Raw genomic sequence first — 15,458 nt, 5'->3', positions numbered from 1 at the left:
CTCCTATGTACAAGAATATAACTACTATAATACTGCCCCTATGTACAAGAATATAACTACTATAATACTGCTCCTATGTACAAGAATATAACTACTATAATACTGCTCCTATGTACAAGAATATAACTACTATAATACTGCTCCTATGTACAAGAATATAACTACTATAATACTGCTCCTATGTACAAGAATATAACTGCTATATTACTGCTCCTATGTACAAGAATATTACTATTATTTTGCCTTCTATGTGTGAAAACAAATCAGTTATAATACTGGATCTTATAGACCTTTTTCCACATGATTAATATTGTTATTGGTGTTTTTTTCTCCTGTAAGATTTGGAGAGTGGAATCCTGCGGACGAGTTCCAATAGCTCCAGAGACATTTGGACAATTCTATGGTGGGGATTGTTACATCATTCTATACACTTCTGCTAAGGGAACAGTGATCTATACCTGGTGAGTGATTAATGTGACTTAATTGTTGATCCTCCTGAAATAAAATAATTAAAAAAAAAGAATAAATCCTTTCATAATCCGAGAGCATGCTGTACACACACTTGTATTCATTTACTGTTTTGGCCAGTAGGGGTCAGCATGCTCTCGGGCTGCACTAAGAAGCTGCTGATTTCCATATCTGCGGATTTAGAAAATAAGTATCTAATAATTACATTTATATTTATTATATTACTTTTTATATTAAAATTCTGATAATTTAGTTAGTATCAAACTTTCAAACATGGAGTTCTCCTTTATTTAGATATATTTATACTTATTAAAAGGGTCCCAATGATAAAAGGCTGATCACACGGTGTTCCTCTACTCGGATCCTCAGCGATCATTTTTAATCTGCTGTAAAGTCTGGCAATTGGTGATCCATTTCCTTGTAGCGCCCCTACAGGTGAAATGTAGTATTACACCATTGTCTGTAACGCAGGACAGGACGGGTCCTCCAGAGCGAGAGATGCTCTTTACACAAGAGATCGGGATCCCACCTAGAGGACCCCCTCTAATGACCCCATAATACCCAACGAGGTAGATGACAATGGGCTTTATAAAATGGACAACGCCATTAACTACCACAGTCCTTGTGTCAGGATGATGATGATGATGACGACCAAGGACGTTCCTCACCCCAATGAGCTGCCAGACTGATCTCTTCATTTTCCTGGATTATCAAGTTATTTCCTGATTATCTGTCATGGGGCCATATTATGAATATTTTCCAAACCATTGGATTCCAGATTAATGGATTTCCTCTTTGTTATAGATCTGATCTGTTTGTTCCTTTCAGGCAGGGGAATCATTCGACAAAGGACGAGATCATGGCGTCCGCCTTCCTCACGGTGCAGCTGGATCGCTCCATCAAGGCCGGAGCCACTCACGTCAGTACCGCACCGATCCCAGGGTTATATCACCGCGGCGCTTCATCTATTACATTCCTGTGCTCTTACATCAGCCGTTCACTTTATCTACAACTTGTAATAACATCAGGATGAATTATTAATAATCCTCTTCAAGTTTCTGCTCATTTTTATCACAATACGTAATAGATAGATAGATAGATACATAGATAATAGATAGATAGATAGATAATAGATAGATAATAGATAGATAGATAGATAGATAGATAGATAGATAGATAATAGATAGATAGATAGATAGATAGATAGATAATAGATAGATAGATAGATAGATAGATAATAGATAGATAGATAATAGATAGATAGATAGATAGATAATAGATAGATAGATAGATAGATAGATAATAGATAGATAATAGATAGATAGATAGATAGATAGATAGATAGATAGATAGATAGATAATATGTGATAGATAGATAGATAATAGATAGATAATATATAGATAGATAATAGATAATAGATAGATAGATAATAGATAATAGATAGATAGATAATAGATAGATAATAGATAGATAGATAGATAGATAATAAATAATAGATAATAGATAGATAATAGATAGATAATACATACACATATACAGTATACAGCTAGTGGTGACAGTGGTGGGGGAGGGGAGGCTGTTTGCTTACAGTCATATACACTAATGAGTCCTGGGAGAGAAGTTTCCAGCCTCTGAGGTATAAATATAAACCTTACATTGGACTTACTTTTCTCTGCTATGAGCGGTCACATTACATGACCCTCACTACTACAAGTTCTTCTCACTAAATTAGAATATCATCAAAAAGTGAATTTATTTCAGTTCTTCAATACAAAATGTGAAACTCATCTATTCTATAGAGTCATTACACACAGAGTGATCTATTTCACGTGTTTATTTCTGTTAATGATTATGATTATGATTAAGGCTTACATCCAATGAAAACCCAAAAGTCATTATCTCAGTAAATTAGAATACTTTATAACACCATCTAAACTGTGTAAGTTGTGGATGGTCCTAATTTCTTGGGGTAGAGCATTCCAGGAGATTGGCACAGCACGGGAGAAGTCTTGGAGACGGGAGTAGGAGGTACGGATTAGTGCAGAGGTTAGTCGAAAGTCTCTTGCGGAGCGTAATGAGTGCATAATAATAATAATAATTTTTTTATTTATATAGCGCCAACATATTCCGCAGCACTTTACAATTGATGTAGGGGGGCCGCACTGTGGAGAGGACAGGTAGGTGGTACACAGAGATGAGGAGATGTAGGGGGGCCGCACTGTGGAGAGGACAGGTAGGTGGTACACAGAGATGAGGAGATGTAGGGGGGCCGCACTGTGGAGAGGACGGGTAGGTGGTACACAGAGATGAGGAGATGTAGGGGGGCCGCACTGTGGAGAGGACGGGTAGGTGGTACACAGAGATGAGGAGATGTAGGGGGGCCGCACTGTGGAGAGGACGGGTAGGTGGTACATAGAGATGAGGAGATGTAGGGGGGCCGCACTGTGGAGAGGACGGGTAGGTGGTACACAGAAATGAGGGAGGAGATGTAGGGGTGCCACACTGTGGAGAGCTTTGTGGGTGAGAACAAGTACTTTAAATTGTATCCTGTAATGAATGGGCAGCCAGTGTAACGACTGGCGAAGAGCGGACACGTCCGAGTAACGATTAGCCAGATGGACGACCCTGGCTGCTGCAGTAAGGATGGACTAGAGAGGGGAAAGTCGTGTGAGGGGGAGGCCAATTAATAGAGAGTTGCAGTAGTCCAGGCGGGAGTGGATCAGGGCGACAGGGAGTGATGTTCTTTAGGTGTAAGTGCAGCGCCCCAGAGTCCTGGTCGTTGCAGTACTGTGGCTCCGCCGCTATGGGGAGCCATGGTACGTCTGATGGCACTGAAGGAGTTCATCTGACCAGGTATCACAGACACCAATACATTTCACAGCCGGGCCACCAGGGGGAGCTAAGGGTGCTATTCATTAGGCCACTCCTCACATACTGGTAAAACTGGGGGTCAGGCAGGAAGTTAGAGAGAGAAAGCTGACTGGATAGGAACCAGGCAACACCTTGTGGCAGAGGGTGTTGCGGGAGATGATTCGGTAGGGCCTCTGTCAGGTTTGGGACCCTGATGGAGACCTGGCTACAAGAAAGAACGTCACGGGACCGTGCCTGCACAGAATAGCGGCGGTGCCCTAAGAAAGGAATAGAAGAGAGATATATTGTGCTGAGTGAGAAACGAGATCGAAGCAAATAGGAGAATACCAGTAGGAGTCGTGCCATAAGATCGAGGCAACATCCTACTGAGGCGTGTAGCCGGTGGCCGGAACGCCGAGGAAGTATATAGACATCTAGCTTCAAGCAATACTTCAAACCTACGGCAGGACAGTCAGTCTCAGGTGGGCTGTCTCACATCAAATCACCTATGCAGTCTTGGGGGGCAACTTGTGGAGAGGGGCGACTCTAGGGTCCCGGAAGAGCTCCGAGCCTACCCGTCATACGGGTGCCGTCCTAACCAGAACATCGGGAGGGACGGAGGATTAGCAGAACATCATCTAATCGAGTTGTGAGGGAACTTAAGAAACAGACACAACAGTTGTGGGGTACTTTCCGTAAGCACAGCAGGGAAGGACTGCAACACATAGCGCTAGAAGGAAGGCACTGATTTCCACCTGCAAAGTGAACTCTGGAGGTGCCATTGGACCGGCCGGACTTGCGCAGCCTGGTTATCTGGATTCCGGACTGAGGACCCAGAGATCTTCAGTAAAGAGGTAAAGAGACTGCAACCTGGTGTCCTCGTTATTTACCGCGACGTGCATTCCACAACTGCACCACTATCACAACTCATTGCACCGGACGTCCCCCACTGACCGGCAGGGCCACGGACCGGGTCTAGCCACCGTGACAACCCCAGAGCAGAGGCCCGGTACCGGGTACCCCTCGGCCCAGCGGTGGTGTGGGGGCGCTCCAATTTTGGCGTCACGAACAGGATCTACTTAAGCCTGAAGAATCAGGTCATGTGTGCCTTGGAACTGTGATTTATTGTGCTTAGACTGTGCTTTATTGAGAGACTGTGTATTGCCATTTGCCGAGAGAAGTTCCCGCCAAAAGCCGCCGCCATTGCTACGCCAGAGAAGAAGGAGGGCGTGCCATGGGAGGAGACTACCAAAGTGGCGCCAGAAGCGGCGACCGCCCCCTGCGCCTCTTGTTGCAAAGCGATGACCTGCCTCGAAGCAGAGGACCACCCCCTGACCTGGAACGGTGGGAAGCGGGTGACGGAGAAGCTCGGCCCTGGAGAAATGGCGGAGTCCGATGCATGCACTGCCACCGACTATCGGACCATGACGATGAACAGCAAGTGCCAGAACGAGGAAGGAACAATCCCGGCTTGCCCTCATCCACCGGAGGCGGACCCACGTCCACCGCAGCGGAAGGACCCGAAGTCCTTGGAATCGGCAGCGGAGCTGAGCCTATCCATCCCAACCTCGGAGCCAGCGGAGGAGGAGTCGTGGAAGGCGGAGCCGCCTCCGGAGACCGCATTGGAGGAGCCGCGGTCCGGGCCGCAGCCGACTCCAGCGTCCTCATCAACGGACTGGATCGGCATCGGTGGAACCACATCAGGCGCCGGTATGGACGGCGCCCCTGCTCCCCTGCCCGGTCCCGCTCTCGCGACCGATCCTCCCCACAACAGTAACCATTCATTCACAGTTGAACGGGTGGTCCTCACCCCCAGCGCGATGGGGAAGTTGATACCGCCGCTACCAACCAAGAGGGGAGAGCCCATAGATGTGGGCCCAGACGGGGTGATGCTCCGGTGGGACACCCCCTGGGTTGAGCCGGATGGAGTCCCGGGGGATGGTCTCACCCTTGCAATACTTACCTGGGAACAGTACAATCAATGCTTGATCCAGCACTGGAAAAATCGAGACGAGGTTGAACAACATGATACGCAACGTAAAAAGTCTGTGCATGGAAGGAAAGACGTGGTAAAGCGGGGAACTGTGTTGGCCTTCCACCCGAAGAGGGGATGGGGTTCCATACAGGAGCCGGGACTACCCACTGACGTCTTCGTTACAAGTTACAACGTGAAAACTACCTGCTGCGACCGGAACGGCGACCCACTACGAAGGGGGGATCAGGTGACGTACACCCGTCACCGGAGCGCACAAGGATGGTGTGCTCGGGATGTCCGGCGATGTGAGCCTGAGGGGACGTCACCTGCTGCCCCGATCATGACAGATCCAGATTTGCCAGATCTTGTGACCATCACCACCGTACGCCTAGTAGCGGCTACTGAACTTGCAAGCAGGGTTAGCCTTCAAATCCAGACACCGGGTGATCTGACGGCCCCTGCGGGACCTGCCACCGGCACAGACGCCACAGCAGTCGGAGGTCAGGGGCCAAGGCCGCCAGAGCAAGAGTAAACCTCGAAACCACGAGAATGTAAATAGTTAACTGTTTGTTTTCCTGATTCTTGCTGCTAAACCCGTCCAGGGTTAACTCCCAGGGGATCCCTTTGTTGACCCGGGATCCCTATTGTTTTGTTTGTTTTTGCTATTTTTCCCCTGTTATCAAGAACTGCCGCAATCATGAACAATGCATGATACAAACTTCTTGTAAATAGTTCACACCTTCTTAAGGGTGTTTCTTACTGGTTTTACTTGTAAAGAGACTCTTTGCGAAGATACCGCACCGGAGCCTTTGCTGAGTACAGACTGGTAGCTTGAGAAGATATGCTACCTCATGAAGACTTGGTCCCCTTTTAAAGGGGATTTTTGCTGTTACACTTAAAGAGTGACATTGCTTTAAGACTGATAGAAAGCAATAATGTCAAAGCAAATGAAAATGATGATGGTGTTTACATGTAAAGTTATATGTATTTGACTAGTTAATTGTAAAAGAAATGCTGATAATGTTTAGTGGAAGAAAGTGAAAGCTAGAAGAAAGGTGCAGTAGGCCCGTAGGGGTAGACATAGTGTCCTGCATAATAGTTGGCAAGAAAGTTAAGATAGAAGTTAATGCTCTAAGAAAATGGTTGATAATGTTGGTAGAAATTGGGGATAGAAGGTGAACCCTGAGTCCTCCGTAGAAAAACTAGTTTATTGTAAAGAGAGAGTTAATAATGTGTTACAGAGGACAGAAAGTGAACCCGTAGGGGTTAGTCAGTGAGTCCTCCTAGGAGCCATATGAAGATGGCTCAGTATTCCTAAACTGAAAGTACGTTATGTTTTATACTGTGTATAGTAGTGGAAAAGACAGAAGGCTCGGGCTGAAAGGAGTGGTCCTGTAGGAAAGGAGAGGCAGTAGGTCTGGCGCCGTTAGGACAGGCGGTCCTGCAGATTTAAAGAAGGAGAATGTGAAGTTAAAATTGCCTTATAATGTGATTATAAGAAGGTCTTTAGCGGATGCTGAGTGTACGTCCTTAAAGGCGATGTTAAATTATTGTTCAAAGAATTGCACTAAGTAGAATACCCGGTTGGGTAACAGAAGTTATTTATAGCCTGTTGCTGTAATATTTAACCATGTTTTGTAACGTTCAAGTGTCCTCACCTCCCATAAAGGGAAGCTCTGTTCAAGTATACTTATTGTTATTTGCACTCAACAAAAATTGTATGTCTTTTTGCTAACCTGTATTGTTGTTTCTTCCCAGTCCCGGAGTACTGGATTTAACCGGGGGGGAGTGCAGCGCCCCAGAGTCCTGGTCGTTGCAGTACTGTGGTCCCGCCATGGTACGTCTGATGGCACTGAAGGAGTTCATCTGACCAGGTATCACAGACACCAATACATTTCACAGTCGGGCCACCAGGGGGAGCTAAGGGTGCTATTCATTAGGCCACTCCTCACATACTGGTAAAACTGGGGGTCAGGCAGGAAGTTAGAGAGAGAAAGCTGACTGGATAGGAACCAGGCAACACCTTGTGGCAGAGGGTGTTGCGGGAGATGATTCGGTAGGGCCTCTGTCAGGTTTGGGACCCTGATGGAGACCTGGCTACAAGAAAGAACGTCACGGACCGTGCCTGCACAGAATAGCGGCGGTGCCCTAAGAAAGGAATAGAAGAGAGATATATTGTGCTGAGTGAGAAACGAGATCGAAGCAAATAGGAGAATACCAGTAGGAGTCGTGCCGTAAGATCGAGGCAACATCCTTCTGAGGCGTGTAGCCGGTGGCCGGAATGCCGAGGAAGTATATAGACATCTAGCTTCAAGCAATACTTCAAACCTACGGCAGGACAGTCAGTCTCAGGCGGGCTGTCTCACATCAAATCACCTATGCAGTCTTGGGGGGCAACTTGTGGAGAGGGGCGACTCTAGGGTCCCGGAAGAGCTCCGAGCCTACCCGTCATACGGGTGCCGTCCTAACCAGAACATCGGGAGGGACGGAGGATTAGCAGAACATCATCTAATCGAGTTGTGAGGGAACTTAAGAAACAGACACAACAGTTGTGGGGTACTTTCCGTAAGCACAGCAGGGAAGGACTACAACACATAGCGCTAGAAGGCAGGCACTGATTTCCACCTGCAAAGTGAACTCTGGAGGTGCCATTGGACCGGCCAGACTTGCGCAGCCTGGTTATCTGGATTCCGGACTGAGGACCCAGAGATCTTCAGTAAAGAGGTAAAGAGACTGCAACCTGGTGTCCTCGTTATTTACCGCGACCTGCATCCCACAACTGCACCACTATCACCACTCATTGCACCGGACGTCCCCCACTGACCGGCAGGGCCACGGACCGGGTCTAGCCACCGTGACAACCCCAGAGCAGAGGCCCGGTACCGGGTACCCCTCGGCCCAGCGGCGGTGTGGGGGCGCTCCATAAGCGGCACGAGCGGGCAAGAGATTGTATGTGGGAGGTGAAGGAGAGATCGGAGTCAAACATAACACCCACACAGCGTGCCTGCTGCCGGGGCGACCTAAAGCTTCTACAATATTATACTACTTATAATACAATATACTACCATGACTAAATATACAGCTAAAATCACATACTAATGATACAATACTAAAACTACTACTATTACTAAAATAATATACTGCTCAAAATACGATTAGTGAAGTAACATTGTAGCACTACTACTTCTATGCTCAGGGTCACCAATTTATTCATCTATATATATTTTTTTTTTTTTTTTGGACATCTTATCAAAAAATCTGACAGCTGACATTATTAAGGACACATGGAAAAAGCGTCATTATTGTAGCTGATAAGCGCTGCTTGTCCACAGCCCGGAATAACGAGATGAACCCATTAGTGGCCATAACTGTGACCTGGAAAGTCATAAAATATTGGATACGAGCCCTCCGGCGTCACATTAGTAGAAGACCCCAGGACCGCCCGTAGCACGTGGCAGGTGGGGACACGGAGTGATAATAGTTTCTAATTTTTGTTTTTCTAGACTCGCGTCTCTCAGGGGAAGGAGCCTCCACATCTTCTGGCCATATTCAAAGACAAGCCGCTGATTGTCTTCAAGGACGGCACGTCCAGGGAGAGCGGCCAGGCTCCTCCGCGCGCCATCCGGCTCTTCCAAGTCAGGAAGAACATAGGATCGATCACGAGGATAAATGAGGTGAGAGAGCCGTTACGTACCGGTGCATCTCAGCAGACAGTGCACATTTTGGAGAAGCCTCCGTATGTAAAAAATTATGTTCCGCCATTTCTAGAAAAGTCCACTGACAACAACCAATATGGTGGAATTATTATTATTTGTGGATGTTATTGTTACGGGGCACAGGTAATAAAAGAAATGGCTGAAAAAAGTTTATGTGAACTCCAAATTTATTTTTTTTTTATCTAAAAGGAGTTGTCCAGGATTAGAAGAACATGACTTTCTTCCTCCAGAAACAGCGCCACTCCTGTTTTCAGGTTGCGTTTGGTATTTGTAGTTCAGCTACATTGAAGTTATCGATGCAAAAGTCGCAATACCTTACCCCACCTGTAGACGAGGTGGCGCTGTTTTTAGCTAAAAGGCAACTATGTTTTTCTAAACTGGGACAAGCCCTTAGATTTCACAGATCAGACTCCGGAATAAAGTGAGCCCTTGTGTATGTGCAGGTTGACGCTGACGCCCGCTCGCTCAACGCCAACGATGCTTTTGTGCTGAAATTCCAAAATGACACGGCCATTATGTGGATTGGAAAAGGAGCAAATGTGGAGGAAATCAAAGGCTCGGAATATCTGGTGACAACCATGAAGTGGAAAGGAACAAAAGTGGAAGAAGGCAAAGAGCCAGGTACGAGATCACTGTCCATTGGCTAAAAACTGGCGGCTTCTGGGAGGAAAGAAGTTCACTATCTCCTGATCGCCGCACTGTCATAGGACACATTGTGACACTGTTTATACAGATTATAATCCAAGAACGTCGCTCTTTTATCAGACACTTTCTGGAAAACTCTGGGCGGTAAGAAGGAATATCAGACGTCTCCTCTCCTTGAAACCCAACTAGAAGATCACCCACCAAAACTGTACGGCTGCTCCAATAGAACCGGGAGGTTTCTGGTAAATAAGCCGATTCTTCATAGGTTTCATATAATTACAAAGCATCCCATGATGTATCCCTTAGTATGACATGATAGAGAGGGGTCCAACACGTGAGACCCCACTCTCTTATCCAGAATCAGGACCCCGATCGTCCTTGTATCACATGTGAATGACCGGGCTGCACTCGGATACATTGTAACAACCTGGAGTCCTGACTGACACATCGCAGGATTCTATAGACTGGATACAAATGTAGCAGCTGTGATCAGGAGCGGTCTATAGGAGGGTTAACCGCTGCTGACAATCACTGACAAGTAGCAAAGATCTAGAATATGGGGAGAAACCGAAACACAAAGGGACAGATTCAAAATTCTCAATGCGTTTATACATTGTTGCCAGATTTATTATTCTGAGTGCATTTAGACCTTGTCGCTGAATACAAAAATGTTGGCGCAAGTTTTGGATTTATTTATTGTGTTCCATTCACGGTTTACCACCTTACTCAGCAATGGAATTCGGTTTAAAGGGGAAGAGCGTGACTTAGGTGACAAGGCGAGGGTTAAATGTAACGGCTCATTCACATGCAAAAAAAACCTGCCGGAGATCCATCATTGTGTTTTTGATCAGATTTTCAGTGTTTTTGTCAGTTTATTTTCAGTTTTTTCAGTGTTTTATGGATGGGGAAAAAAAACCAAAAACCTGATTGATAGAAGCTGGAAAAACCCCAAACAGTCCGTAAAAAATAAACAGCGCACGACCGCACCCATAAACGTGTATTAGCCAGAATTAATCCAAGACTTGGAATAAAATCGGACAAGTCTTCATTATCTTGCGAGGACCACTCGGTCCCAAAAACTACACCCATGTGTGACCCGCACCATAGACTAGAATAGGCACAAGTTCTATCCATAAAAAACAAGATTTATGCGAAAAGCTGACATATGAATGAGTCCTAACACGACTCCTCCAAATTGTATCCAAATATCGGTGCAAATTTTTAACTTAAAAAAGGCAATCTATAGGGGACGACGATAGTTTGGGGTCCTGCGGCTGATATTACCATACAGTATGCATTACTTGGTGCGCAGAGTATTTCAGGAATGCGCCTGTACTCACTGTTTTCTGCCAATGTCTATATTAACCCTGTGATCACCTCTCTCCTCCATGGTGCCTGGTAGGTTGAAGAAGTTCCCGGGGAGTTCACCCAAGAAGACCTGGCCGAGGATGACGTCATGATGCTGGACACCTGGGAGCAGGTAAGAACTGCAGGAATAACTTCTGACCACTAGGAGGCGCAGCATTAAACCACTTCCCAGTTACTGTGGTGTTCAGCTACCTGCAGCCGCCACTAGAGGGGGCTCATCTCATACAGAATTATACCGCGTCCAGTGAGTGGCGGATGCCCAAAACTCTATTATATCTATGTAATTCTCAGTAAAACAGACACCAGGCTTTATATCACTAATCTGCACAGAGCTCCGGGCTGAACAAAAGAATGGAGGACATCCCCATTAACTCCTTATGGACCAGGCCTTAAAGGGATTGTCCATTCTGATGATATTGATGGTGTCCTTAGCGAATATGGGGGGGACCTGTGATTCTTGTGATCACTCCATTCTCAAGAATTTCCAAAGACATTGTTGCAGTGATGATTCCCAGTATTGGCGATGGAGTATGGCAACTTTTTGGTTCCTGTGACTTTTTAGCAAAGTTCAAGCAAAAATACAAAATCTATAATAGAGTCCCCAACTAGTGCAGCAAGCGCCTCTTCTAATAATGGCGTGTGGGCCCCTCAGGGTCAGTGACATCTTTGCACGGTCCTTATATCCATGCCACACACTAACATGCGATAGGTTCCTTCAGGGAAATACTCCATTTTCTATAATCAATGACAACTTTTGGACTTAGTCCCTATAAAAAAAAAATACGGAACCTCCAAAAGCCGATCATTAGTTTAATTCGCAGTTTCCGTTCTCTCGAATGTTGGACCTAATGGGTTCGTATGCATCTACCATAACGCTGGACCTTCTTGAGGATCTTCTGGTGGATCCAGTCCATCCCTGGCCAACCTCATGGATCTCCTCTCCACTCATCAGAATAACCCCCCTCAGTCCTGATTATCTTCTAAACATCATTTTGGTCATTTCTTCCAGATATTCTTGTGGATTGGAATTGATTCCAATGAAGAAGAGAAGAAGGAATCGCAGGTGGCAGGTGAGTCCGTGTCTCTCTTCTAGGTTCCTCCATTTCCCCCATGATTGTAGTTGTCCCTGATGGACAACCTCTTTACTTGTAGGAGCCAGTAATTTTTTGGGAGAACCACGGGTCGGAGATCCCTGACCTGTCCGTACATAGATGGGACAACCCACCAGCTTCATGTTGCTCTACTTGGAGGACCATAGATAAAATATCTGCATTGGCCAATAAATTCTTAATAATTGTGCAGACTTTGTTTTATGTTGGACACCTCAACAATAGAAAGTTATTATTGTAACCAGGCAGGCGATTATGAAAAACTATATAAAGAGGTTATAGAGTTTAGAAATCCCACTTCAATACACTCTCCTCAGGGATTAGTATGGGGGATGCTTTAGACATTTTTGGGCCAGAGCTTCTCTGGAGGACCTGTCCTGTCTGGTATGACTCAGACACCAACTGATGAGCATGGACACTGTGTAATGCCGATTTCCTCCTGTGGAGGCACTGCTGAGAAAGTAAACACTTACTGGCTCATGGATTACAGCCAATCACTTGGGAAACAGTCATCGATCAGATTTTAGTGAACCATTTATTAAGTATAGACTGTCCCAGGTGAAGAACTTCTTTAATGGTTAGATTACCACTAATGGTCAGGATGCGGGTCATTATGACAGAATGGGGACCAGGATGGGGGTTATTATACCAGAATAGGATTCAGGATGCAGGTTATTATACCAGAATGGGGGTCGTTATTACAGAAAGGGGCCAGGACAGGAGACATTATTACAGGAAGGGGCCATGATGGGGACACTGTAACATGGATGTCTTTATAGGATATAGAACACTTTAAAGGACCTAACATCTGATCAACATGGAGGTGGGAACCCAGGTCCCAATTTTGCACCAGGGTCCATGAGACTCGAGTTACACCACTGAGACTGAATCCTATTCTGGTATAATGACTCCCATCTTGGTATAATAAACCTATCCTAGGGCCCTTCCTTGTGTAATGACCCCCATCCTTGTATAGTGACCCCCATCCTAGGCCCCTTCCTGGTATAATGACCCCCATCCTAGGCCCTTTCCTGATATATTGACCCCCATCCTAGGCCCCTTCCTGGTATAATGACCCCCATCCTAGGCCCCTTCCTGGTAAAGTGACCCCCATCCTAGGCCCATTCTTGATATAATGACCCCCATCTTAGGTCCCTTCTTTGGTATAATGTCCCCCATCCTAGGCTCCTTCCTGGTGTAATGTCCCCCATCCTAGGCCCCTTCCTGGTATAATGACCCCCATCCTAGGCCCCTTCCTGGTATAATGACCCCCATCCTAGGCCCCTTCCTGGTATAATGACCCCCATCCTAGGCCCCTTACTGATATAATGACCCCTATCTTAGGCCCCTTCCTGGTATAATGACCCCCATCCTAGGCCCCTTACTGATATAATGACCCCTATCTTAGGCCCCTTCCTGGTATGATGACCCCCATCTTAGGACCCTTCCTGGTACAATGACCCCTTCCTAGTCACCTTCCTGGTATAATGTGTATCTGTTTAAAAAAAAAAGATTTTTCTTACGTTCCTCTGCTCCCGCGCTGCGCGGTGTCTTCTGTGGCCGGTGGCTGACTTCAGTGTGCAGGCATGGGCAGCGCATGATGTCACTGCCATGTGCCGCTAGTGACTGGCACGCCGTCGTCAGCTGATTGGCCGGTGGCGGGGACTGCAACATAGGGAGCCGGCGGTGTCTCTGATCTGCAATACGCTTCACCTGAATGTGCGTCCTCGAATGCACGTCCAGCTGAAATAGGCGCTGTCCTCGGCGGTCCCTCCTCCCGCACAGCCGGGTTGCTCTCTGCGATCGCGATCGTTACGTCCCTGTCCGGTCTGTTCCTCGCTTGTTTTGTGATCTTTTTTTCTTGATTCATCTGACTGACATATTTTGGTTATAGCCAAACGATATCTGGAGAGTGATCCATCAGGAAGAGACAAAAACATCCCCATCACCGTCATCAAGCAAGGACACGAGCCGCCTACGTTCACCGGCTGGTTTTTGGCTTGGGATTCCAAAAAATGGCAACAGTAAAAGGACAAATGACCTGGACATTTTGGACAAATCATATACCTCATCCATCAAGATCTTGTGCTGTAATAATGAAGGTCGGGATCCTCCGAGTGATGTCAGTTAGTATCGGTCCCGTGTGACTGACCGGCCGTCCTCTTCTCGTCTGATCTCCGGGATTACATTCGCCATTTCGACCCTTCAGTCTAACAAAAAACAGCAACTTATCAACATCTCACAAATGTATCAAACTGTAATAAAAAAACGAATCCAACAATGAAGATTCTGATGGATCCGTGGGGTTCAGAATTTTTTTTCCTTTAATGATGGGATTAGACTGCGCTGCACGCTCGTCTGTGATACACTGCACGGACGGTGACCTTTATTCCTTCACCTTATTCTCGTACGCTCTTGTATCATTTTCTTATCTTATAAAATTCACAATCATTCAGACATTTTTATCACATGAACCCCCGTTTCTATACAGCGCACACCCCGACATGAGGCATTTAGAGTGAATCTGTCACCAGGTTTCTGACATCTAGTCTGAGAGCAGCACAATGTAGGGGCAGAGACCCTGATTTCAGCGATGTGTCACTTACTGGGCTGCTTGCTGTAGTTTTGATAAAATCACTGCTTTATCAGCAGGAGATTATCGCTAGAAGACTAGTAAACCTGCTGCCAGCTGGTCTAACTCCGCCCCCACCACTGACTGGCCTCTTTCTGCCTATGCACAGTGTACACAGAAAGCTGCCAATCAGTGGTCTGGGCGGGATGCAGCAGATAAAACTGTAGCAATCGGCTCAATAAGTGACACATGGCTGAAATCAGGGTCCCCACATCATGCTGCTTTCTGCATGATGAAAAGTAAGTGCCCCCCACATCCTTCTTCAGGAGCTTTTCTGACCTCCATCCTACATCTATTAGACATTAATATGCAGATTAACATCTCCTCTCTTCCAGCAAGGATTTCTACAAGACTTTGGAGGCGTCGGTGGGGATTTTTGCCCCTTCATCCAGTTGATCATTTGTGGGGTCAGACCCTGACATTGGGGGCGGCCGGGCTCACAATTTCCATTATAGGTGGGGGATGGGTCTGAGGTCCTCCACCATCTGTACGGGGGGCACAATGCAGTCAGGGGGTAACATCCTCCTGGAATCACCAACCCCAGGCCCCTCCATCAGACAGAGCAGTACGATCCGTCGCTGCACATTGATGCTGAGCATCCAGCAAGGACACGGTTGACGGCGACGTATAAGGGATGGTCACACACTGAAGATAAAGGCGCCATATGGTGACAGCGAGGAGGGTGTGTGGATTT

At 46.5% G+C, this 15,458-nt stretch overlaps 1 protein-coding gene across 1 annotated transcript in view; it reads left to right on the top strand.

The window, feature by feature from the left end:
• LOC143781464 (scinderin-like) overlaps positions 1–15,129 on the top strand; it is a 69,798-nt gene extending 54,669 nt beyond the window's left edge. The window contains exons 9-16 of the mRNA XM_077268086.1: positions 340–461; positions 1,297–1,387; positions 8,798–8,968; positions 9,454–9,631; positions 9,776–9,897; positions 11,058–11,135; positions 12,033–12,093; positions 14,027–15,129. Of these exons, the coding sequence (XP_077124201.1) occupies positions 340–461; positions 1,297–1,387; positions 8,798–8,968; positions 9,454–9,631; positions 9,776–9,897; positions 11,058–11,135; positions 12,033–12,093; positions 14,027–14,160 (957 nt within the window). The 3' untranslated portion in view covers positions 14,161–15,129. The remainder of the gene's footprint in view (positions 1–339; positions 462–1,296; positions 1,388–8,797; positions 8,969–9,453; positions 9,632–9,775; positions 9,898–11,057; positions 11,136–12,032; positions 12,094–14,026) is intronic.
• Positions 15,130–15,458: the final 329 nt, after the last annotated feature.

This window comes from Ranitomeya variabilis, chromosome 6 (assembly GCF_051348905.1).
Source record: "Ranitomeya variabilis isolate aRanVar5 chromosome 6, aRanVar5.hap1, whole genome shotgun sequence".
Classification (NCBI taxonomy): domain Eukaryota; kingdom Metazoa; phylum Chordata; class Amphibia; order Anura; family Dendrobatidae; genus Ranitomeya; species Ranitomeya variabilis.
This window is presented reverse-complemented; position numbering and strand designations above follow the sequence as displayed.